Raw genomic sequence first — 25,380 nt, forward strand, 5'->3', positions numbered from 1 at the left:
CAATAGCATACGTAACTTGGAAATAAGAAAAAAAAAAATTGCAACTATTCTAGAATATAACAAAACTATAATATTGAAGAGCAAAGATCTATTACCTGGTGAGTGTTCGTCGTCCAAGAAGATGAAGGAAAAGCTATGAGTTATTCTCTATGTCAAAATACACCAATATAAAGAAATAAATAATGATATTGTTTGCTTATATATGGAAAGGAAACGTTAATCATATATTCATTTTACATTTTTTTTAAAAAAAAGTTATGAACAATCTACTAAAATCTAGAAAAGTTACTACAAAGAATCCACAAATTTGGGTAAACAAATTTATTAGAATCTAAAATAATCTTTGAGAATTTTAAAATCTATCAACTTTTGAAATCTACCAACTCTTTTGGAATCATTCTCCCAATACCCCCCCTAAGTCACTATCCCTAATCTATCTCCTCCACAATCAAGGAAAAAAAAAACTGATTTCTCTTCTATTCAAATCCCACATCAGTTTCTTTTATCTATAATCCTCTCCGTTCTTTGTTTCATCTTTTTTTTTTTTTCTATTTCTCCTCTAAAATACATATTCTCTTTAATCTTCTGTTCCATAATTTTTGATCATCTCATCATCGTAGTTATGAAAAAGGAATGGAAAATCAGATCCCTCAACAAAGCAAAAATTCAAGAATCGTCGACAAAGCAAAAAATCATCTACAAAGCAAAAACCATCATCAAAGGTACGTTATTAAATCCAACATGTTACATGTTTAAATCCAATAACTTTGACTAAATCTCTACGAGAGTAAAGTCATATTAATTTGTATTTATTATAGGAAAAAATGTCAAAAAAATCTCCAACTTTCAAATTGTGGACAAAAAAATAATGAACTTTCGAAATGCCATTTAAATTCTAAAGTTTTATTTGACTTTCGGATAAAATATTAAAGTTTCATTGACCAGGCCATTTCGGGCATGACGTTAAATTTCCGTTAACTGAGTTAACATTCTGTTAGAGTTTCCGTTCAACCAAAACGACGTCGTTTTGTTTTTTTTTTAAAACGACGTCGTTTCATTAAAAATAAGAACTAAGTGCGCTCATAAAGGGTTGAACTCATGACCTTTGCACACTTTTTCTCTCACACTTAACCATTGAGCGACAATAACATCAATATATTACACCAAACAAAGATTGTATATAGACAAGAGTTCAAAGCATGTGGAGAGTCCATAAGCTCATGAGTTCGATCCTCTGTGGATACGATTTGAGTCTGAGAAACGGATATTTAATAGAAAATTAGTTATATTAACGGAAATTTAACGTCATGCCCAAAATGGCCAGGTCAATGAAACTTTACCATTTTATCTGAAAGTCAAACAAAACTTTAGGATTTAAATGACATTTCGAAAGTTCATACTTTTTTCGTCCACAATTTGTAAGTTGGAGATTTTTTTGACATTTTTCCCATTTATTATATGTGCACACATACATACTTAGATCAAATATAACATATACATATATTATATTAATCTTTTATTACAAGTGCACAAATATAAATATGTATATATTTCATATATTATACATAATATATTATAATTAAACCAAACGTTTTCTTGATACGGTTTTCTTGATACGTTTTCTTGATACGTTTTCGTGCACAAAGGTTTTTAAAAGGTATTTATACGGTATTTATGAAATATATATATAAATTTACACACATATAAAGATAATTTTATTATTATTATTAATTTAGAGTACTCTTGTTGCAAACGTTACACCACTTATCAGACTTTGATTCAAGTCTCAAATTCTTCAACCTCAAAGAAGTAGCTTCGTAAGTTATCGATTCATACATATAAACAAACTCAACTAGACCCGTAAGTGGCATACTCTTCATATCCGTGAACTTAACTTCTTCAAAGAGTGTAGCTACGTCACCATACCCCCCTGAGAGGGATGATAACACCTTCGTGATAACCTCATAATCTGATTTCACAATTTGCATTCGACGCAACTCTCCAACGATTTCCAAAACTCTATCCAACACTACAAGAAAACATAGTGAATTCCTACGAAAATTCATACAAAATTTTAGGAACGAAATTTTTCCTACCAAAACACTTCGCATTTATTACCAAAACAGCGACGGGTAGGAAAAAAGAAGGAAATTTACTACGAAAAAGCGTGTCAGAAAGTGGAAGGAAATCTTCCTACCAAATTCATATAAATATTATTTTCGAAGGAAATTTGGAAGGAAACGGAGAAGAATAGTGTAGGAAAAAGCGCCGATGGAATTTGGTAGGAATTTTTCCTACCAAATACCTTCAGGTCTATGTTTGTAGGTAACGACGTAGGAAAACGGAAGAGAAAAGGAAGGAAAACATTTTGTAGGAAAGTAGAAGGATCGTCGATTTGTAGGAAATTAGTAGGAATACTTGTTTGTAAGATGTTGGTAGGAAATAAGAAGGTTAACTTTTCTTTGATAATCATAATTTTTGATAATCATAATTTTTGGTAATCATAATAATAAAGTTTGAAGGAAATTATAAAGTTTTCGTTGTTAATCATAATTTTTGGTTTAGTCCCACACATTTACAGTAAAATTATATTAAACTTTTAATATTAAAAAAATTGTTTTCATTCATAATCCTACACATTTACACTAAAATTATATTTAATTTTGAATTTTTAAAAGCACTGTTATGTAAAACTATTATTATTGTATTAATTCCACATATAATTTGGGAATTCCACAATATATTATTATTCACTTATTTCACAAAAATAAAACATGATCCTTCTCTTTAAAATAAAACATAAAACATAGCTTAAAAAAAAATTGATGAAAAAAAAAAAACTTAAAAAGAAAAAAAAAATCCCCAAGTACTTCCCTCGACACCTTCATCTCCTCCCACAGCCATTGTCCTCTCAGATCTATTCCTCCACCATCCCCACCGCTATATGAGGCTGAACCATCTTTTATCTCCACCCCTCTTCTCCCCTCAATATCTTCGTCTACCTTTTGTTCTCAAAACCTAAACCCATCTCATACCCAAACATGATGTTACCTCCCGATACCCTAACATTGGAGTAGAATCCTCCGATTGAACCCATCTCTCTCCACGAGCCAACGTCTTGGAGCGTTATTGTGATGGGCCTATAATATCGGTTCGGCCCGTCCGTACAAGAAGGCCTAATCTACGTTACTTGGATTAGAAGCTAATGGTTTTGGTGTTTTATGTTTTTGGTTTTGATTTAGGTTCTTTGGGATAATTATTCTTTAGGATTGGTGTTATCTCTTTTAATCTCTCCTTATCCTCATAGGACTCAATAGTTCTAGTTCTTGTAATGTTTTACTATATATATTAAAGAAAAGCCAAAAAGAGGTAGTCATAACTACCCATTAAACAAGTCTTGTGTTGTGTTCTTGAGAATCTCTAGATTGGGACCTATTAATTGGTATCTAGAGCCAGAAGTTTTTACTTGGAAGAGAAGAAGTTAGCTTGATTCGGACCGCATCTGTGGTATCAAGTTATGGCGGGTACAAACAAGGAAAGGATCGAGGAGTTGGAATCGGGTGTAACAGATATTCGTGGAGATTTGCTCAAGCTTAACCAAGACATAGCTGACAAATTTCATCGGATGGAGGAGACTCTGACTCGATTAACAGACACGTTAACCAAAGAACGGGACAGTGATAGTACGACAAGAATTGGACCGAGAGGTGGAGATCATGAGCGACAACTGCAACAACGCAGGGACGATGACAATCCAGCGGCGCCAGGGAGAGGAGTGAAACTTGATTTCCCTCGTTTCAAAGGCGGTGATCCTACATCATGGTTTAGCAAAGCTAAACAGTACTTTGAATACCATGGTACCTCTGTTGATCAACGAGTTCGATTTGCAGCTTACCACTTTGATGAGGAAGCCAACGAATGGTGGCAGGCTACAGCTAAAGCCTTACGAGAAGATGGAATTCAGATCACATGGCCAGTGTTTGAAGCAGAAGTTTGGGTTCGTTTTGGTCCAACGGATGGAGATGATTTTGATGAGGCACTATCCAAAATCCGCCAAACGGGAACCCTACATGAATACCAACGAGATTTTGAGAGGTTACAAAACAAGGTGGAAGGATGGACTCAAAAAGCGTTGATAGGAACTTATGTGGGCGGGTTAAACCCACTGATCGCGGATAGCATACGGATGTTCCGACCTAAAACCCTAAAAGAAGTTCTCAACCTAGCACGCCTAAAAGACGAACAGCTACAACGACAAAAGAAGAAGAGTAATGTTGGTTTTACCTTTCGGCCAAATCCATATGCATCGACGACTAAGAGCCCATACACATCACCAATTCGGCTAAATTCGAAGGAAGAAGATCTCTCACGCGGACAGGAAACACTTCCGCGACAGCCGCGAAAGTTAAGCTGGGAGGAACTTAAAAAGAAACGAAGTTTGGGCTTATGTTTCAGTTGTGACGAGAAGTATATACCTGGCCATAAATGCAGACAACCACAAGTTTTCATTATGGAAGGAGAGGATGATGCAGAGGAGGATACTAGTGTAGGGGAGGAAGAAAACAATGAGGAAGTACATGAGATAACGTCTTATGCTCTAACAGGCTGGACCGCACCACAAACATTAAGGTTGAAAGCACGTATTGGCCATAATGAGTTAACCGCCTTGGTAGACAGCGAGTCGACACACAATTTCATAAGTACCAAGACAGCTCAAGATTTACACATTCCTCTCACATCCATTAAACCATTCGATGTCAAGGTAGCTGATGGTAAATCTCTACAATGTACGGGGAAGTTTGAGGTCGTAGTGGTTCGACTTGGCGAGGTTGACTTCACGTTGACAGTCTATGCCCTACCCTTGGTGGGATTAGATGTCGTCTTGGGTGTTCATTGGCTTCGTAACTTGGGACCAGTTGTGTGTGATTGGACAGCTCAAACAATGGAGTTTGAGTGGGAGGGAACGATTCGAAAACTCTACGGTATTCACTCACAACTTCAAGAAGCCAGCTCGCGGGAAATAGAAAAAGAAGCACGGCAAGGTCAGGCGTTGTTTGCAATTCAAGTAAGCCCTCCAACGGGACTAGAGCAAGGTATTCCTGCAACATTCCGGCCTCTACTAGGCGAATTTGAAGATCTCTTTCTACCACCAACAGAGCTGCCCCCTAGTCGGTCAATTGAGCATCGTATACCCTTAAAGGAGGGTGTGGATCCCGTCAATGTGCGACCATACCGCTACGCACATTTTCAAAAAGACGAGATCGAGAAACAAGTACGGGACATGCTCGAGGCAGGTATAATTCGCACAAGCTCTAGTCCATTTTCATCACCGGTGTTACTTGTCAAGAAAAAAGATGGCACTTGGCGGTTTTGTACGGATTATAGAGCCCTTAACGCAGTCACTATTAAGGACCGGTTTCCTATTCCTACGGTGGATGATATGCTTGACGAACTTCATGGAGCTAAGTTTTTTACTAAATTAGATCTCACTGCTGGTTACCATCAAGTGAGGATGCACTCCGAAGACATTTCAAAGACAGCATTTCGCACTCATAACGGACATTTTGAGTACTTGGTGATGCCCTTCGGTCTTTGCAATGCTCCGTCCACTTTTCAGGCCCTTATGAACGATATTTTCAGACCGTACCTTCGCAAATTTGTTCTAGTATTCTTCGATGATATACTTGTTTATAGTTCTACGTGGGACTCTCATCTTGAGCATGTGCGGCAAGTGTTTACAATCCTACGAGAACACAAATTGGCCGTAAAACTAAAGAAGTGCGAATTTGGACAGCGGGAGCTAGAGTACCTTGGTCATATAATTTTGGATGAGGGAGTAAAGGCGGACAGAACTAAGATACAAGCTATGCTAGATTGGCCGGTTCCTACTACTATTACGGAGCTTCGCGGTTTTCTCGGCTTAACGGGCTACTACCGCAAGTTTGTTCGTGATTATGGAATTGTTGCACGACCTCTCACAAACCTACTCCGAAAGGGAAGTTTTGCTTGGAGCTCGGAGGCTGAAGATGCGTTTAATGCTTTAAAAACGGCCATGACGTCTACTCCAACACTTGCACTTCCAGATTTTACAATTCCTTTTATAATCCAAACGGATGCATCGGGTGATGGTATTGGAGCTGTTCTATCACAACAGGAACGGCCTATTGCATTCATGAGTCGAGCCTTGGGAGTAACTAAACGATCATGGTCTACTTACGCTCGGGAGATGTTGGCGATTGTGGTTGCGATTCGAACTTGGAGACCTTACCTACTCGGACGCCACTTTATTATCCAAACCGATCAAAGCAGTTTACGCTACCTTTTGGAACAACGGATTTTAACACCGGAGCAGCAGAAATGGATGGGAAAATTGGTCGGTTAAGACTATGAGATTACTTACAAGCCGGGCAAAACAAACACGGCAGCGGATGCTTTATCACGTGTGACGGGGAGCCCTATTCTTAACGCACTTTATGTCCAACAAACAAGTTTGTGGAATGACATCCGGGAGTTAGCCAAAACGGATGCTTATATGCTCAAGGCTACACAATTAGCGGTTTCCAAGCCCGGTGATCCTTATTCTTGGCGTAATAACCTTTTGTGTTATAAAAACAGAGTTGTGGTGCCTCCGTCGTCCCCATTGATCAATCAGTTACTCCGTGAGCATCACGATACGCACATAGGTGGGCACTCCGGGGTTCTACGGACTTACAAGCGGTTGGCTAGGCAGTTTTATTGGCCATCTATGCATGGCACAGTTAAAGATTATGTGGCAGCATGTGACGTATGTCAACGGGCGAAGTCGTCTTCACTTGCTCCGGCCGGGTTGCTCCAACCTCTGCCCGTTCCCGACAAGGTTTGGGAGGATGTTTCCATGGATTTTGTTGACGGACTGCCTCGTTCGGACAGTTACACGTCCATCATGGTCATTGTGGATAGACTAACCAAATCAGCTCATTTAGTACCATTGTCACATCCGTATACGGCAAAGATAGTGGCTGTTAAGTTTGTAGAAGCGGTTGTAAAACATCATGGCATGCCTCGTTCTATTGTAAGTGATCGTGACCCTATCTTTGTGAGTTTGTTTTGGCGCGAGTTCTGGAAGTTGGCAGGAACGAAGTTACGCATGTCGTCGGCTTACCATCCCCAATCGGATGGACAAACAGAGGTCGTGAATCGTTGTATTGAACAGTTCCTTCGCTGTTTTGTCCAAAACCGGCCTACTCAATGGAGTTCTCTTTTACCTTGGGCTGAGTTTTGGTACAATACAACGTACCATTCCTCCACGGGAACCACCCCATTTCAAGCTCTCTATGGTCGTTCACCACCCACAATTCCTACATATGAAGTGGGGTCGTCGACATTGGCTGAGGTTGATGAACAGTTGGCGTCACGGGATGAGCTTCTTCAGGAGCTAAAACATCATCTAGAACGAGCCAACAATAGGACCAAGCAGCATGTGGACGCTAAGCGGCGTGATTTGCAGTTGGAATGCGGTAGTTGGGTTTACCTACGTTTGAAACCGTATCGGCAACAGTCAGTCATTCGACGCACTTCCCAGAAATTAGCTCACAAGTATTTTGGTCCATTTCAAGTTGAAGCTAGAGTTGGTGCCGTCGCCTATCGTTTGGCGTTGCCACAAGGGTCGCGCATACATCCTGTTTTTCACGTGTCGCTACTCAAGCCTCACATTGGGACGGCGACGCCTATTCCGGGTAGCCTTCCGCCGCTGCGGGAGAATGGGTACCTACATTTGCAGCCCGAGAAGGTACTTCGCAAGCGCTTAGTGCAGATCGGGGGTAAGGCGCAGTCCGAGTTATTGATCCGGTGGAAGGGTTTAAGTGAAGAAGACGCAACTTGGGAGGAGGAGGAGCAGGTGGGGGCAAGCTTTCCAGTTTTGTTCCTAACCTTGAGGACAAGGTTATTCTTCGGGGGGAGGGTATTGATGGGCCTATAATATCGGTTCGGCCCGTCCGTACAAGAAGGCCTAATTCACGTTACTTGGATTAGAAGCTAATGGTTTTGGTGTTTTATGTTTTTGGTTTTGATTTAGGTTCTTTGGGATAATTATTCTTTAGGATTGGTGTTATCTCTTTTAATCTCTCCTTATCCTTGTAGGACTCAATAGTTCTAGTTTTTGTAATGTTTTACTATATATATTAAAGAAAAGCCAAAAAGAGGTAGTCATAACTACCCATTAAACAAGTCTTGTGTTGTGTTCTTGAGAATCTCTAGATTGGGACCTATTATATTGGTGGGAAATTAAAAACCTCAAGGAGGGAATCGTGATCTACGACTGCCAAAATCTAGATCTACGATGTTTAGAGATTTCACCGCATTCGTAATTTAGTGATCCAGGTTTGTCTCTTCCTTGCTATGTTCTTAACATTACTTGAACTGGGTCTCTTGCTTCTGCTTAATCTTCGCTTTGGATGCTGAAAAAAAGCTACGAACTTGAAGTTATCTTCTTCTGGGTTCACAATAATGCTGAAATTGAAAATTAGGGCTTTTGTGCTCCATTACTTAACTACGACTCACTTCTCATTTCGTTACTTCATTTATTCATTAAACTTTAATTTAGTGAGCTTATGGAAAAAAATTCTAAAGACTTCTCATTTTTTATGCAAGGTGTTTGTGAATGATTCAAAAACGCATGTGCCTTAGGGATCCTATGTGAGTCACTACCATCTATATAATTGTCTTGACCTTTTTTCATTCGGTTTGCTAACCATTGTTCTCTTTGTTAATAATTTTTTTTTTGCTTCATTGCAGAGATGATGAGCCTTTTTATCATCTTGACAGGTTTTAAACATTAGACTTATGTTATCATCTATGCCCTCTATTACAAGGTATAATCCTGCATTCTGAAATTATCCCTTATACTCTTTTTATTTGTGTTTCGACACTGCTTATGATGGTGACGTTAAAAAAGCTTGCAAGTATGGGATGTACACTTGTATTCACGATTTATCAAAGTAAAAGTGTTTGGTTTGTTTGATAGAATATCAAATGGAAACACACACTTTTTTTAGGAGACACTGGCTTGCTTACAGGTAAATATAAAATGTTTGAAAGTATTATTTTCTATTTTTGGCTGGTCACTTTATTGTGTTCGGGTTAGCTTATTTATCTCTCTTCATTGTGTTCGATTAACACCAAATTTGTTGTTCATTGGCTGTCTGTTCTCCCACATATAGCTTGTCATTGTTTTTGTGTTCTCTCATTTGCAAATTGTGTTCAATTGTGTTCTGTCCAAAATTGTGTTCGATAGATTCTAGTCCTTTAATGTTAGTGTGTTCTGTCTAAGTACTTACTCGCTGGGATTATGTTGCATTGTGGTCAACTGTTTATAATTCCTTAACATCATCGTATCATCATTTTATTGTTCTAGTATTCTTCTTTACTCTTTCCCCACTAAAATTCATGTAATACTCGCAGACATGCACATTATCATATTGGATTCTTCTGGTGTTGTTGATATGGAAAGATGGGAGTTCTCGTTGGTATATCATCTACACATATAACATCAGAGAAATTCTAAACTAACATGTAAGTGGATTTGACTTTTACATTTAAAGCTCATGGTTTTTCATACAAAGTGCTTAGTGTTACACTTCCATTTACAAAGTCTTAACATATATTATCTCTGTATCTTGTAAAAGCATGTCGTCTTAGATCCTTTTGCATATAGTTTATATCTTTGTTGCAGCTTTATATTAAACATTTTTCTCTAAACACTAGTAACTTGTGGTTGCATCTTACAATTAGAAGCTCCATAGTACAGGTTTGATGATAGCAAAATGTTTATTTTCTTTTTGTTATTTTGCAGATTCCCTGGCAAATGATTTAAGAAGATTCAAAGTAATTTTTTTTGTACCTTTGAGTTTGGTTGTATTACATTTAAATATTGATTGTGTTACATTTCAATTTGGATTAATATATAACACAATTTACATTTAAATGTTTAATTTATTTTTGTTATCTTTGCAATTTATTTTTTGACAATTTTAAAAACTAAAATTGATTTAAAACTGAATTATGTAATTTATTGAATATATAGTATTTTCTACCAAATCTTTTGAAGGAAAGCTGAAGGAAAATTTGTAGGAAACTAGAGTGAAATTATTCGTAGGAAATTGGAAAGAATAGAGTTTTCGTAGGAAAATAGATGGAAATCATTTGGTAGGAAATTAAAAGGAAAATGTTTCCTACACTTTATTGGAAGTAAAATGGCCGGAAATACCCTTCGCTTTTCTTACGAAAATACCTACAAAATTTCCTTCGGTGCGGTTTTGTAGGAAATTTTCCTACCAATATCTTATCATCTACGATTTCCTACGGGCGATTTCCTACCATTTTTTTCGTAGGAATATCGTAAGAAACAGCTTTTTCCTACCATTTTTTCACGCAACTGCCTGTAGGAAATTGATGTTTTTCTTGCAAGTAGAAATCAAGCGTCTCTCCTTCACACTAACTTCTTCCAATTTCTTCTCTAGTCTACGAAGATTCAATTCTTGCTTACCTTTTTGAAGCAAATCCCAAACATCTTTGGCCGAAGAAGCCGAGAGAGTCTTCCTAAAAGCCGAGTCCGGAAGAGAAGACTGCAGTACCTTGAGCGCTTCCGTGTCTTTTCTCACGAGATCTCTCCATAGTGAAAGTTCTTTAGGTTGAATCGTCGCCGCAAGCTCTGGAATCTTTGTCGATGGGATTCCAATCTCGACGACGTCCCAAAGTCCTTTCTCCGTTAGTGTGGCTTTCGCAACCAAAGCCCAGGTTTCATAGTCTAGATCATTGGATACAGTCGCTGTTGTCATAACTGTAACGGTTAGGGTTTCTATGAACTTTTTTCTTCTTCTATACTATCGGAGAAGGCAAATAGAATCATTTTACTTTACTTTTTGAAATTTTTTTTATAAATAAACAAATAACTTTTATAAAAAAATATATAAACAAATAAGTAAATAAAAAAATATATTATAAATTTCATAAAATTAAGGAGGATTTGCACAAATAACCTTTTTATGATATAATTTTCTACAAGTACCCTCTCTAGGTGTACATTTTCAAAAATACCCTCTTCAATGTGCGAAATGATTAAATTACTCTCCTTTAGTATTACACATGATGAAGAAATGAATATTTTTTCCAATAAAAAAGTTTCCCTTTCCCCAATTCCTTAAAAAATCTTTTTAAAAACCTTGTAAATACTTTTAAAACCCTTAAAAATCCTTTAAATAACCTTGTAAATCTTTTAAAAGTCATCCAAAACCTTTAAAATCTTTTGTAAACCTTTTAAAACCTATGTAAATCATTTTATAACATCTATATTAACATTTTTGCAGCAGTTTTGTAAAGAAAACTTTGGAGTTGAAACTTATTTACAAGCCATTGCCACTCACATTAATTGAATTTGTCCCTAATTTTAGAAAAAAACAAAAAAAATTAGTTACACATCAATAAACAATTAATTCAGAAAAATCCCTAAATTCATTCTCCTCAAATCTATCTAATTTAATCTATTAACAAAAACATTTTAAAAAACTTTTAAACTCAATTTTAAACATATATATATATAGATAATACATAAATATTATTCTAATTATTTTTATGATGCAATTTTTCAAAACAAAACCTAAGTTTATTTTAAAATACTACAAATGAATTTAAATAGTACCAAAAACTTTTTTAAGAAAATTCGCAAATATTATATATTAATTTTTTAAATATTGATAATTCCTAGATTGATGGAACCTATTATTCGATGATTTAGATTTGGAAATCTATATTAATATTTTTGCAGAAATTTATGAAAAAAAACTTTTGGGTTCAAACTTATTTACAATCGCATGTCATTAGCATTAAATATTTATTAAAAAAATATAGAAATAATCATATTTAACATAATTTTTAAAATATCTCCATAATAATAAATACACACCATTATTTTCTTATTTTTAAAATTTATTTCTCTCAAAATTTTGTCCAATATCTTTATATGTTCTTATTTGTTGTTAATGTATTTTTTACATAAAAATATGTATAATAAAAATCCAAATTTGTTTTTGCATATGCTGCAATTTGAATTTTTGAAAATGGACATATATTACAAATTATTTTTCTGCATATGTTTTACGGTTGACAATGGTTCATAACCACAATAAATAAGCAAAAACTTGATTTCTTAAAAGTTTTATTCCGTTATTTTATTTGAACAATGAACAAATAAAAAATTTTTAAAAAGTTTCAAAATATTATAATATATTAAAATTATATATTATAAAAATTTAATTTTGATAGAATGTTTAAATATTCTAAATATTTAAACTATATAAAAAGTAAGAAGTAATATTAATATTATAACGTTTTAGATATTATAAATATTTTGAAAGTTTTTAAAAATCTAAATGATATTAGTATTTTAACTCTACACGAATTTTAAATTAAAGTATTATTGAACTGTCATAACTTTAAACATCGTTTAATTTTTTGGCGATTATATGACGGGACGTTTGTAAGACGGATATGATTGTTAATTACATTTTAAAACTTTTTAAGTAATATTATTATTTTAACTCTGCACTAAGTTTAAGCTAAAGTATTATTGACCTTGCTATAATTTTAAACATGTATCGACAGGAAGGGATGTAATATGCTTTCAACAAATTATATGACGAGATAGATTGTAAGACGGGACGAGTTTGAATTAATATTAATAAAAAGTTAAAATATCAATAATCTCATACTTCAATACCGGTAAAATTTTCATTTTACTATTTTTTAATAACATCAATATAGGACATGTGTAATCAAAATGATTTAAGTAAGATTAATATTATGTAATCTTAATATTTATTAAAAAAATTCCAACAATATTTGTAAAAGTTTTATAAATATAAATTAAAAATAAAATGTTTGTCCCGCGGTGTACCGCGGGATAAAATCTAGTTTATAAACACTTGTAAATCTCTTTAAACCCCTTATAACCATGGTAAATCCTTTAATAAAAACTTATGTAAACTCCTAAAAGCCCTTTAAAAACCCTTGTAAATCCTTAAAATCCATTTCAAAGTCCTTCTAGTGCCTTCAAAAACCTTTGTAAACCCTTTAATAACCTTTGTAAACTTTTAAAACCCTTTAAAACCCCTTGTAAATTCTTTTAAACTATTTTTAAATTCTTATAAATGTCTTTAATACACTTGTAAATCCTCTTCAAAACCGCTTTAAAAATCCTTGTAAATCTTTAAAACCATTGTAAATCCTTTAAAAACCATGCAAAAGCCTTTGTAAGCTTTTAAAACCCTTTAAAAACCATTACAAATCTTTTAAAAACCATTTAAAAACTCTCTTTAAAAACTCTCTTTAAAAACTCTTGTAAATCCTTTAAAATACCCTTTAAAAATGGGTTTTGTGCAAAAAAACCATTAATGTAGGTTTTTTTGCAAAATTAACCTCCAAATTGATAAAATGCAGGTCAATACCATAAACTTAAAAGTCACCCACAATACAGCCCTTGCTTGTATCGATGACGTGGCATCCGTCTAAAACGTGTAAAAACTTAACAGTGTACCAAACGACACCGTTTTTCTCTCTTTGGAAAACGATAAAACATTTTTTTCTTCTAACCTTACAATCTAAACATAAGAAATCGTTCTGGGATTTTAGGGTTCTTCATTAGAAACGATTTGGGGGAAAAGAGAGAGAGAGTTGGTGATATAGATTTAGGTTGTCGATTTCAATTAGGGTGTAGTCTTTTGTTTCCTCCTTATTCCTCAATTTCTTGTCCCTCTCTTTATGTTTCTTCACAATGTCAGGAAGTTCTCACTCTTTACCCAACGTGGATCGAATTAAATTTGATGATGCTGATTGTGGGATTCCAATTGTTTGTTTCTGTGGTGGAAGGGCACAGCTTGAACCTTCTATGAAAAGGACAAATCCAGGAAGACTCTACTACACATGTCCAAACCGAGATGTAAGTTATTGTATATATTGGAATTTTTAGAATGAGGTTGAATTATTGTAGATAACAAAAGTGGGTTGTGGGTATTTTTAGAATTGTTTGGTTGAATTGTTGAATTTTGGTTACATTTTTGAGTTTTGGTTGAATTGTAAAATTCTTGAATTTGTATGTGTAGGATGGAGAATGTCACATTTGGAAGTGGTGGGATGAAGCTATTGTGCAAGAACTAACATCTTTGAGGCAAGAAATTCATGAGTATCCAACTATGAATCAAATGCGTGAAACGCTTTTGGTCCATAGAGACGAGATTTCTCACCTCTATAATCTCCTATCGGAAAATGAAAATGAAATGGCAAGGCTTAAGGTGTTGATTGAAAAAAAAAGCGATGGAATTTCTATGGAGTTGAAGAATACGGTTGTTGCGGCTTTTGTTGTACTTGCAATAATAGTCTACATGTTTAAGTAGATTAGTACAAGTATTATCGTTCAAAACAATGTGTATTATGGTCTTTAATATGTTTAGAAGACTTTATCCTGAGTACTAGAGGTAGTTAGAATTTTAATACCTTGACCATGGACAGAAAAGAGAATTCTTCAAGTCATTAAAGGCCACATTATTATACTCTTTCAGTTCTTGCATTTTTCTATCAAACTGTTGTTGATAGTATGAGTCAGCAGCAGACCAAAACATGGACTCATATTCAGCTCCAGCATATCTCTTCTTCCAGTTGGCATATACATGCCTTGCACACATCCTGTGTTCAGCATAAGGCAACACTACCTTCACTGCTGCAATCAATCCTTTCTGCTGGTCACTACCTAGTGTTAATCCATTTCCTACATCTAATCCTAAATCATCAACCAAATGCTCAAGGAACCACAACCAATTTGGAGTATTCTCACAATCCACGATGGCCCAAGCGACAGGAAACATCTGATCATTGGGATCTCTTCCACATGCAACTAAAAGCATTCCTGTCATTCTCCACTTTAGAAATGTTCCATCTAAATGAAGAATTTTCCTACAAGCTCTCTTCCACCCATTCTTTAAAGCACAAAGCAAACATAAAATCTATGAAACCTTGTTTCCCTTACCTCACATTCAACAGTGGATCCAATATTGCTTCTCTTCAACTCAGCAACATATTCGAATAGCCTAGCAAAAGACTCTTCTTGTTCTTCATCAAATTTCTTAAGACATTTCAGTCTTGTTCTCTCACAAATAGTCCAAGACACATTTATGCTGCGTCTAAGAAGCTTCTTTTGCAACTGATCTGCTGAGAAATCTGAATTTAGTCTAAATTCTTCTATGTAGAGATCCGTAATCCGAGAGTTAGTCAGTAAAGACACTTTTCCTTGCCAAGTGCAAGTATGCTCATCTTGTAACGACCTCACCACTACTATATTACAAGTGCTGTTGATGCTTGCTGAAATCCTCCACGGGCATGCCTTTCCAGAGCAAATTGCAATAACACGTTTGCCATCTAACTTCTCATACTTGATGTCCCTCCTCTTCTTCACAACATATCTAGTAACATCTCTTTTAAAAGATTCTATTGTATTGTACTCATCACCAATTCTCCACTTCCAATACTTGCTCTCATCTACCTCAACATGTCGACTATCATCATCACTACTACTATAAATTATGTCTTCAAACTGATTCTCATCACCACCATCATCTGAATCAGAGGCACTACCAGCAACCAATGTGTCATCTTCACCGTCAACCAAAGTCTCATCTTCTGACAGATACCTCAGAGCATTAGTATCAATGTGCCTACCTATGTATGGATCATCTTCTCGAACAATATATAAGGTTAATGCACATGGTCCAATTGCGTAATGAACCGCTTTCTTCATGGCTTCATCATTATCAATATCTTCTTTCTCACCAGGCGTTTCTACTGGAAACCAAGAGACTTTCTTCATGTTGTCTTCATACCCAACAAAATACGAGAGCAGAAGCAGAACCGTGGCTAACTTGAATGATTCAGCAGATACTAGACCCACATTATGTGTCTCTCCTCCAAGATATTGGTCCTCATTTGACCAATATCCTCCAGCAACCATAAACAAATCAAAGCTGAACCAAAAGAAAAAATATCAATTCTCAGAAATTTCAAACCTCAGTCTGTATGTAATCGTTGATAAATCTCATAAAAAAATAGATTCTCACCTCATCTTTGCTCTCCTTTGATTCTCGAATCCGTCTCCTCAAATCCCAAGATATGAAGACGATGAAGAATATCTATTCCGTCTCCTCAAATACCAATTCCCTTCCTCTTGAATTTGACACGATGAAGACGATGAAGAAGCTAATTGAATCTGACAGTATCCTACTCGAATCTAATAGAACCCTAATCAAGACACAATACAAACTCTCTCTTTTCCCCAAATCAAACCTAACAGAAAACCTAAATCTGATATTTGCCCAAATCGAGTCGAAATCCCGAAAACGATTAGATTACCCCAAATCGATTAACCCCAACTCATGAAATCGAAATCGAACGACTAAGGACGCTTCACGAAAAATGTTGTGTTGTTTGTAAACTTCAAAAACAACACGATTTTTGGATGTTCTATCGTTTTCCAAAGAGAAAAAAACGGTGTCGTTTTGTACACTGTTACGTTTTTACACGTTTTAGACAGATGCCACGTCATCGATACAGGCAAGGGCCGTATTGCGGGTGACTTTTAAGTTTATGGTATTGACCTGCATTTTATTGATTTGGAGGTTAATTTTGCAAAACAAAAACTACATTAATGGTTTTTTTGCACAAAACCCTTTAAAAATCCTTGTAAACCCTTTAAAGAAAATTTAGCGGGAAAAATTTTGTAATTTTTTTTTTTTTTGCGGAAAGTTTTTTGGCTGGAAAATTTTGTCGAAAACTTGTTGGCGGGAAATTTTTTGTCGGATAATTTTTTGGCGGGAAAATTTTGGAAGGAATATTCCATCCAAAGGAAAGAATATTCTTTCAACTAGGGACAAAATAGTCACTAAATGTTTAAGAGAGGGCAAACATGAAAATGGTAAAAAAGAGGGTAGTTTTGCAAAAGGGTATCATAAAAAGGTTATTAGTTAGAATTTCTCTAAAATTAAAGATATAGATACTGTATAATAGAGCAGAATCTAGAATATGTTTCATTGCATATTTGCATAATATTTCCTATCTTTTATTTTTGTTACGGTGTGTAAAGCCCGTGAACCAAATATGGGATTTCGGTATGGGGTCGATCAATATCAGTGGCGGATGTCGCTCGACACCAAAGGAGTCAGGTTATTTGGTTTGTTCTTCGATTTTGTGCGGTTTAGTGTGGTTTGGAGAAACCCGATCTTTTTAAAGGGAGGAGTCACTCTTCGTGTATAGGGGTTCTCTAGTTAGCCATTTCCTACCCTAGAGAAGAAAAAGAGAGTGGTGGAGGTCTCTCCCTTGGAAGGGAGGAGAAAAGAGATCCATATTCATGTGTGTGGAGGTATATGGGTACTTGGGGTGTGACATGGAGGCTCTATCATAGCTACTGTCTATGTATTTAAAGATTAATGTATTATTTTCACAATTTTCCCACTGCGTGTGCCCCTATATTATCTATTTTTGAAAAAGAGGACTATTCTAACAATTTTTTTTATTGGGATTTTAAAATGAAAACATTGACTCTGAATTATATGCAACTAGGTTCGGACCCGCACGTACGTGCGGGATTAATTTTAAAAACTAAGTTTATAATATATTTCATATGTGCAGAGTCTTGTTTGTAAACATAATTTGTAGGAATATTATTAACGTTCATAATCCAAAGTTCTATTAGTTTAGTATTCTTTTTTTAAAAAAATTTAAATAAAAAAATTATTGGATTTGTTTTTGCTATTAGTAAAGACAACTACATATAAAAAAAATAATAATAAGAGAAATGTGGTTTGTCTATTTCATAATTGAAAATTCATCCCGTCTTCTCTCACATATGTCTTGTTTTTCCATCTCATAATTGTGGTTTTAATTATAACTTACTCATTTGTGATTGTATATTTTAGTATAACAGACAGAGAAATAGGTAAAATATTTAGACTCGCACGTACGTGTGTGGTTTTGATGTTTCATCCCGTATTTTGTTACAAAATCATTTATATGATGTTTTGTTATCCGAAGTATAAGTTGTCTTCCTGTTCCCGTTATTTCATGTCTTGATATTTTGAAATAAATAAGAAAGTGGAAATTGAATTTAGAAATTTAAATTTCATGTCCACGTATCGTACTCGTTATTTTATATTTGAAAGTTGAAATTAAATTTAACTTTATGATATTGCCTCTTAACCATTATATCTCATCGTGTTTTGCTTATTTTATAAGAAATAGTTTAGATAATGTTTGTTTTTTTTTAATTCTATGTTTTGTCTTGTACCTATTCCAATAAGTTTATATTTTTTTAATAAATAACACCATTTACATGTTATAAAATAAATTTTTAATATATGTAAAATTTTATATAATCACTCAAAAGTAGAGACGTGTACGTTCCAAAGTTGACTTTAATTCAATTTTTAAGATTTTGAAAATTTAATATAACTACCCTTTTTTATTCCAACCCGATATCCAAAATTTATATGTCATATTTGTCAACGATAGGTTGAAATTGTACTTATATATGTGGGATAATATTTTTAGATATATATTTAATATATCATTTATCTATAGTTTGGATTCATATCAGTTAGATAGTTAAGGATTTTGTTCTTAACTACTTGATTTTTTTTTTTTTGAAACTTACTGACGTATAAATTAAATCATAAAAATATAATCAATTTGTTATTGAAATTTGATATATCCACTTATTATTTAGTTTTAATGTTAATATATATTTTATATGTTTATAATCTCAAAATACTGTTTAAGATTTGATAAAATAATTAGTTAAGAGTTGACTATAGTATTCATATGCAAATTGCCTATGGATGTAGATTTATTTTGTTAAATTGTGTGAAATTAATAAGAAAAAGAAGTCTGTAATAATTATTAACTAATTGGGTGATCCAAAAAAAATCATTAACTAATTGAATTATTTATAAATTTAGTAGATATCCATTTTTAGAAAATATTTCTTATTTTATAGTTACTGTATATATATTACTGAGAATTAACTTTAATGATATATTTGTAAAATATTGTCAACTGTTTTAATTTAGTAGTTAATGAGGTACAAATATATATGAAATCTTGAATTTATAACGATCAAACTTTTACAATGTAATTAAACTTTTTTTTGGATAGTTTGTATATTTGAAATCACATTATAGTTAGGAAAAAAAATAATCGATTCAATATTTTTTTAACTGTCGATTTGTTATGTCAAGTTCTAGTTATTAGGGTGATTGAATTAGTTCTGTATTACTGAATAATTATTTAAAAATTGGATTTTGATTTTTTTTTAAGAAAAACAGAAATATCTCATATCTAATTAATATATTTCAAATTCTTTATTTTTTGTGCTATATTTTCGAGATGGTTTTTTTTAAGATGAAGATTTTATGTGTAAATAACAGAATTTCTGTGATATATAATGTTTCACATGATTTTAACAAACAAAATTTTAATTATTAATTTAATTAAGTTTTTTTCTTCAAATATTTTAGATTATTTATTTATGATTATATTTTTAAAAATTTGATGATATAATTAATTATGTTGTATACTTCTCCACATTTTATGATATGTAGAATTTGATTAGTCACTTATTTTATAATCAAACATATTTTTCATCTTTATTTTTCTTAAATATAAATTATTGTTTTCAAAATATTCTAAAATATATAATTAATATTAAATCTGTTTACATATGTTTACTTTCGAATTCAGTTTTCCATTTTTTATGGTAATAAAATTAATATGATTTCCATAAATATAGATAATTTTAGTTTTTTTAATTTATTTAATTAAATCTTTTTGCTGTCTTTTAGTGTGTTTGGCTACATGGTTGGGATTGTATATTTTGTAATATATTTTTTTCAAGTTTGTTTGGCAACAAAGACAAATAATGTTCCCCAATTAATAGTATAGATTTCATTTTGTGGTTGTTAACATAAGAAACTCATTGTTCAAACAATATTATATTTCATAATAATATATTTCATATCTTATGAAAATTTATCCATAATTAATTTTTTTTTGCCACCATAATTAAATATTATATAAAAGAAAATATGTTTACTCTAGAATTATAAATATGGACTAACAAAAAAAAAATATCACTTACTATTATAATATATCAAATCTTTATTCTAAAATATATTATATATATAAGTTAATACTAAATAAAATTCAACCTCATATCCGCTATGGTAGGTTTTTTATAGCGCTTTCACCAACGCTATTTCTACTCCCGTTATAAAAAGTCTTGTACTTTTGTATAACATTTCAGGGATATGCTATTGTTTAGTTAATTTATAATAGTGTTTTTCTGTGCAATATAAAAGTTTATAATAACATTTTTTGCGTTATATTAAACTTTATAATAGCATTTTTTAACTGTTTTTATTTTTTTTATAGCCGTCGTAAAGTTGCCACGTAATATTGCTTTAGTTTTTTTTTTTGAATTTCGTATTTCAATGATCAAAATATGAAATTCATAAACGGAAATTTTATAATAGAAACACACATACTCGTAGGAAAAAAAAAACACACACACACACGCAATCATTATATTACAAAAAAAAAAGGATCATTATATTACAAACGTACTGATACCAATAGTTATCACACACTAACACAACACCTAGAAGTTTTAATAAATAAGTTCTAAAAAGCACACAAAACATGAAGCTTTAACAAGTGCGTGTATCACAATAACTTAAGCTTGTCATTAGGCCAAGCAACCGTCGTACATATAGTATCAGCAAGACACTCGACTTCAGAATTTGGTCTCCACACAGGAGCATCACCAATCTTCGATACATCTACGGCCAAACGAGTTCATCCGGTTTGTTCTGTATTTTTGGGATTTGTTCTGTGTTCTATGATTCATTTGGTTTCATGGGTTTTTTCTTTAATCTCTCTCACTTCGAAAAAGTGATTTTTTATGTGTTCATGTTGGATTATAATTGTCTCGCACTCCCCTTTTCCTCTTCACGTTTAGAGAACTTTGTGCTGAAAGGAGTTAGACTGTGTTGTTAGATTGTGTTGTTTGATTGTGTTGTTTGTGACTGGTTACGTTTAAAGAATTAGATTGTGTTGTTCGTGTCTGGTTACATTTAAAAAATTAGATTGTGTTTATGTATTAATGGGCAGGGTAGATCATCTACCCAAACCTTCGTAGCGTCAGTACCCAAACCTTCGTAACGTCAGTACCCAAACCTTTGTAACGTCAAGACCTAAAGGGATGAAGTGTACTCGATCATTTGGGTCAGTTGAACAAACAAGACCTGGTTGATGACTGACATTGCGACAATCGATGCACGGATATAAAATCTCAGACGATAACCCAAAGATTTTAATATTGCATTCATAAATTGTTTTGCCCCTTCAGCGTACTCAATGGTATTCCTGTAAACAAAACCATCACGTCCTACTATCAAAATCATTCCTATAACTAACAAACACATTTGTAATTAAAAACAAAACAAAAACAGTGAGAAAAAGGATTCACAATCTTATGAGTCAGCTAAAGTCTTCTTTTGACAAAGAACTTGTAGAATCTGTTTTAAAAAAATAAAATTAAAAAAGAAAAAGAAAACGATTATACTCATTAAACACAAAGCCTAACACACAAAAGTTTAAGAAGTCACAAGTCTTAAAATACGAATGATCTCACGAGTCTAAAAATCACACATTTATTATGAAAAACAAATCGATTACTGATGGAAACAAGTCTAATTCATAAAATCAAAACCCAAATTAGACCCCAAAACCCCAAATTATTACCTTCGTCTTCTGCGAAACTTGACGCAAACGAGCTACCTGAAAAAATCAGAAAATTAATCCAAAATGATTAGTTGCTGTGATTCCCCAAAGCAGAATCGAAAAGGATTAAGAAGTTCATATAACTGTAGTTGTGAAGACTAGCCCAAAGCTACCTACAAAAAGAGGATGGTAATCGAAACAAAATAAACCCTAAATCGAAACAAAATAAACCCAGAAAAACGAATTGAACCTAGACCTCAAAAGTTACCTTGATTTAGAAGATTTGCCACGAAAGCGACATGCCGATCTTCAGACTATCACGGTGAGGAAGAAACAGAAAAAGTGAAAGAGATAGGAGTAATAGAATATAGGGTTATTCTGTTTATATTGCCTTGTAAATAATTGAATCCCTAAGGGGAAATATTCAGCTTTCAAGGAGAAACACAAAGAAATGTTCTTTTTGGCTAATTGTTTTTTTTTTTCAAAGTGTTAATTCTTTGTCTTTTGGCTAACCACAGAATTGTACACGCGGGCAACAATAAAAAATATCCGCCTAAACATAATATAGCACTAGCTTTGTATCACATGCAATCAAAATAAGGGCTTGAGTATAAAATTTAAATGGAAAATTAACTTTATACAAATATATATATATATATATACTTTTAATAGAACCGACAATTAGTAAACGCTACGAAAAGATGATGTCTTGCACACATTCATTGCGGATAATTAAAAAATGATATATTTAGATGCTATTACTAACTCAATTTTTTTGTATAGGTTTCATATTCTTAATAAAAACATGAAAGATAGGTTTGGATATAAAGGTCAACCAAAAGATTTCTAAAAAAATCAACTTTTGCATTTGGGCTTCTTCTTTACGCTTCGCTCTTCCTCTCTCGCAATAATTTCAGAAAGAATAATCAAAATCGTCATCGCTTCTTCTATCTTCTTTAGCTCCAATTCTTTGGTTGAGTAGATAGAGCAAAATCATATTGATAATTATTCTTCCATGTTTTTATCTTTTTTGCCATGAGACCATCTTTATGATCTTAGATTGTAATCTTAACATCTTCATGTTTAATGAAATATTTACCTTCTTAGCAAAAAATAATGAGACTTGGGAGTGACTAGTGAGTGTAAACAACACGTAGAAGAAGATCAATAGAAATCCAACGAGCACAGGTACGCTCTCAGCTGAAAAATAGCAAATGGAATGTGGCCTAATAATGTGAAGCCTAGTAGTATAGCAAATTGGTATGGGCTTTTTAGATATTAGGATTGGGCTATGATTCCGTTGACATTATAAAATTGGAACTTAAATGTTGTTTGGACTACGTTGTATAGATTTCACATAGTTTTAACTAGAGAAAGTTACACACGAGCTTTTTTTAAATGGACCGATGCTTCAAATCTGTGGCTTGGCTACCCGTCATGTACTTGTTTGTTTTTGATACGGGCACGGTTCTTCCTAAACCAATATATAGGTCGGATATATAATTATTTAGATCTTCAGGGGTAAATCTGACAATCTTGCATGATCCGACCGGGTATTTTTTGTAGAATCCCGTATACCCGGGAATGAGTTTTGTTGCTACAGAGGCTTGGATCTCGCCTCTAAGTTTTGGGTCGGGTACAACCCAAATCTTGTGTTTCTTGTAAGCCTCTTCGAACGCTTCGTTGAACCGTCTCAGTGACTTTTCCGCCTCCGCTTCCGTTGTTAAATCTTTCGGGAGCGATGTAACCACATCTCCCCATGCCTTTTTCTCATATTTCTCGAGGTATTGCATCACCTTAACTTCGTGATTCGTCACCCAATCGTCTCCGAGTACGACCCTAAGATTCGATGTACGGACCTTTGTCACAACGTAATCAAGGTTGTTCGCGAGGAACAGATATGAGAGAGCCGAGTCGTTGTACAGACGAGATTTGGCGTCAATTTTGCAGAGCAAGACAAGAATCAACCACGCGAATCTCGCCGCCATCGGAGATCGATCACCGGATCCTGGATTTTCTTCGCCGCTGCTTCTGAAGTAATCCTCCGGCAAAGGTAATGATAATGACTCCTTGAGAATAGTGGCGAGCGAGTCGCTGTAGTCTGCAAGGAAGACGATGAAGTTCATGACATACCTCGTGAGCTGATGAACTCCGCCACATGGAATCGCTGATTTTGACGACTCTTTCGTAATCGACGTTTGAAACTCCGTCATCATTGCATTCACCGATTCAGAGAGTTTATCTAGAGATTCAACCGCTTGTGATCTGACAGAAGCGGTCGAATCGTAGCTGAAGATCTGATCGATTTTAGGAACTAGGTGTAGGATCGTCTGGTAAACGTCGAGTGTTGGGAAGATCTTCTCTGCAGATTTTTTGGATTTCGCTACAGTTAGTGAGAAGATGAAGAGGTTTAACGCTCTCTGTAGTGTAATCTCCACGAAGCAAGACTCAGCGACGGAGGAGGTAAAAATGTGATCGGAAAGGATTCGCTCTCCATTGAACAGAGTGGTGATTGCTACCCTCGCAACCCTCACCCATATTTTGATCTTCTTCTCTAGAATCTCCCATTCCAGTTTCTGCATTTGGGTAGAGGTTAACTTCTCAAACCCTAGATTAGATAGTGCGTCGTCGATGATCTTTTTTCGAAATTTCTTGTAGATTTTAACACAATCTTTCTCGTAACCAGAAGAGATCATACAATTTGCTATCATCTTTAAATCCACGATGGCATCAGAATTTCCAAATCCTCCTATATCGTTACCTAATTCAGATGAGGATTCAGAATCAAGCTCGTTATCATCAGATGAAGAATCCGAAGCGTTTCCACTTGATCTCGATGGTGTGCTGGCCTCGGACGATCTCGAAGACCAACCGGAGACGGATTCTGGATCCAAAAACCGGTTGTTCGATTTCATAACCCGATAAAACTCCTTTTCTAAATGCTTCATAGCTTTGCGCATCAAATCCTGCCCTTGAGCAAGCTTAGCGGAGTCTGGATTCACCACAACAGTACTTTGAATGGCGTATTGTAACCTGCCGAGAACCTCGAGGAAGCGCCTGCCTTGTAGACGATTTTGGGGGGAGAATAGGGAAGAGATGATGCAGGAACATGTAGAAGAATCGTTGTGGTGTGGAGAAACCCATTCGGTTATGAAAGCGTCAACAACATCCACACTATCGCCAATTAGAGACTCAGAGAAGCCCTGTTGCTGTTGCGGCCGGGGTTTAGAGGATTTTAATAAGGCAGAGGGTTTCAAGAGCACCATGTTTCTTGGTTTGAAGAAAGAAGTCTTATTTGTGTTGGGGTATTTATTGATCGTATATGGTGGTAAGGCTTTTTCAAAGGAAAATCTATTGTTTCGACAACTGTTTTTTTTTTTGTTGGAGCTGTTGGGTCCAAAGTCCATCAAATTGTACAAGCTGGTCGTCCCTCTTTTTCTCTCATTATTGTTCTTAAATTTGGAAAGTAATTAATAAGCCTAGCAATTAAGTCTTTGATTTTGGAACAACAATTTGTTTCTCTTTAGATTA

The 25,380-nt window shown here is 34.2% G+C and overlaps 2 protein-coding genes and 1 long non-coding RNA gene across 3 annotated transcripts; 1 reads left to right on the top strand and 2 right to left on the bottom strand.

Moving 5' to 3' along the window:
• Positions 1 to 13,804: 13,804 nt before the first annotated feature.
• Positions 13,805 to 14,423, top strand: LOC111829499. Its single transcript, XM_023778629.1, has 2 exons — positions 13,805 to 13,969; positions 14,133 to 14,423. The coding sequence occupies exons 1-2, from the start codon at positions 13,805 to 13,807 to the stop codon at positions 14,421 to 14,423; spliced, it is 456 nt and encodes a 151-aa protein (XP_023634397.1).
• A 6,177-nt stretch (positions 14,424 to 20,600) lies between these two features.
• Positions 20,601 to 22,176, bottom strand: LOC17874563. Its single transcript, XR_002832906.1, has 3 exons — positions 22,118 to 22,176; positions 21,871 to 21,906; positions 20,601 to 21,492 (listed from the first exon to the last, which is right to left on the bottom strand). It is a non-coding gene; the product is annotated as an uncharacterized LOC17874563 (long non-coding RNA).
• A 985-nt stretch (positions 22,177 to 23,161) lies between these two features.
• On the bottom strand, positions 23,162 to 25,380 carry LOC111828552 (exocyst complex component EXO70H1-like). The gene has a single exon (XM_023778688.1). It carries the CDS (start codon positions 25,254 to 25,256, stop codon positions 23,244 to 23,246), a length of 2,013 nt encoding a protein of 670 aa, XP_023634456.1. The 5' UTR covers positions 25,257 to 25,380; the 3' UTR covers positions 23,162 to 23,243.

The sequence above is a fragment of the Capsella rubella genome, unplaced genomic scaffold (genome assembly GCF_000375325.1).
Source record: "Capsella rubella cultivar Monte Gargano unplaced genomic scaffold, Caprub1_0 scaffold_11, whole genome shotgun sequence".
NCBI classification, from domain to species: domain Eukaryota; kingdom Viridiplantae; phylum Streptophyta; class Magnoliopsida; order Brassicales; family Brassicaceae; genus Capsella; species Capsella rubella.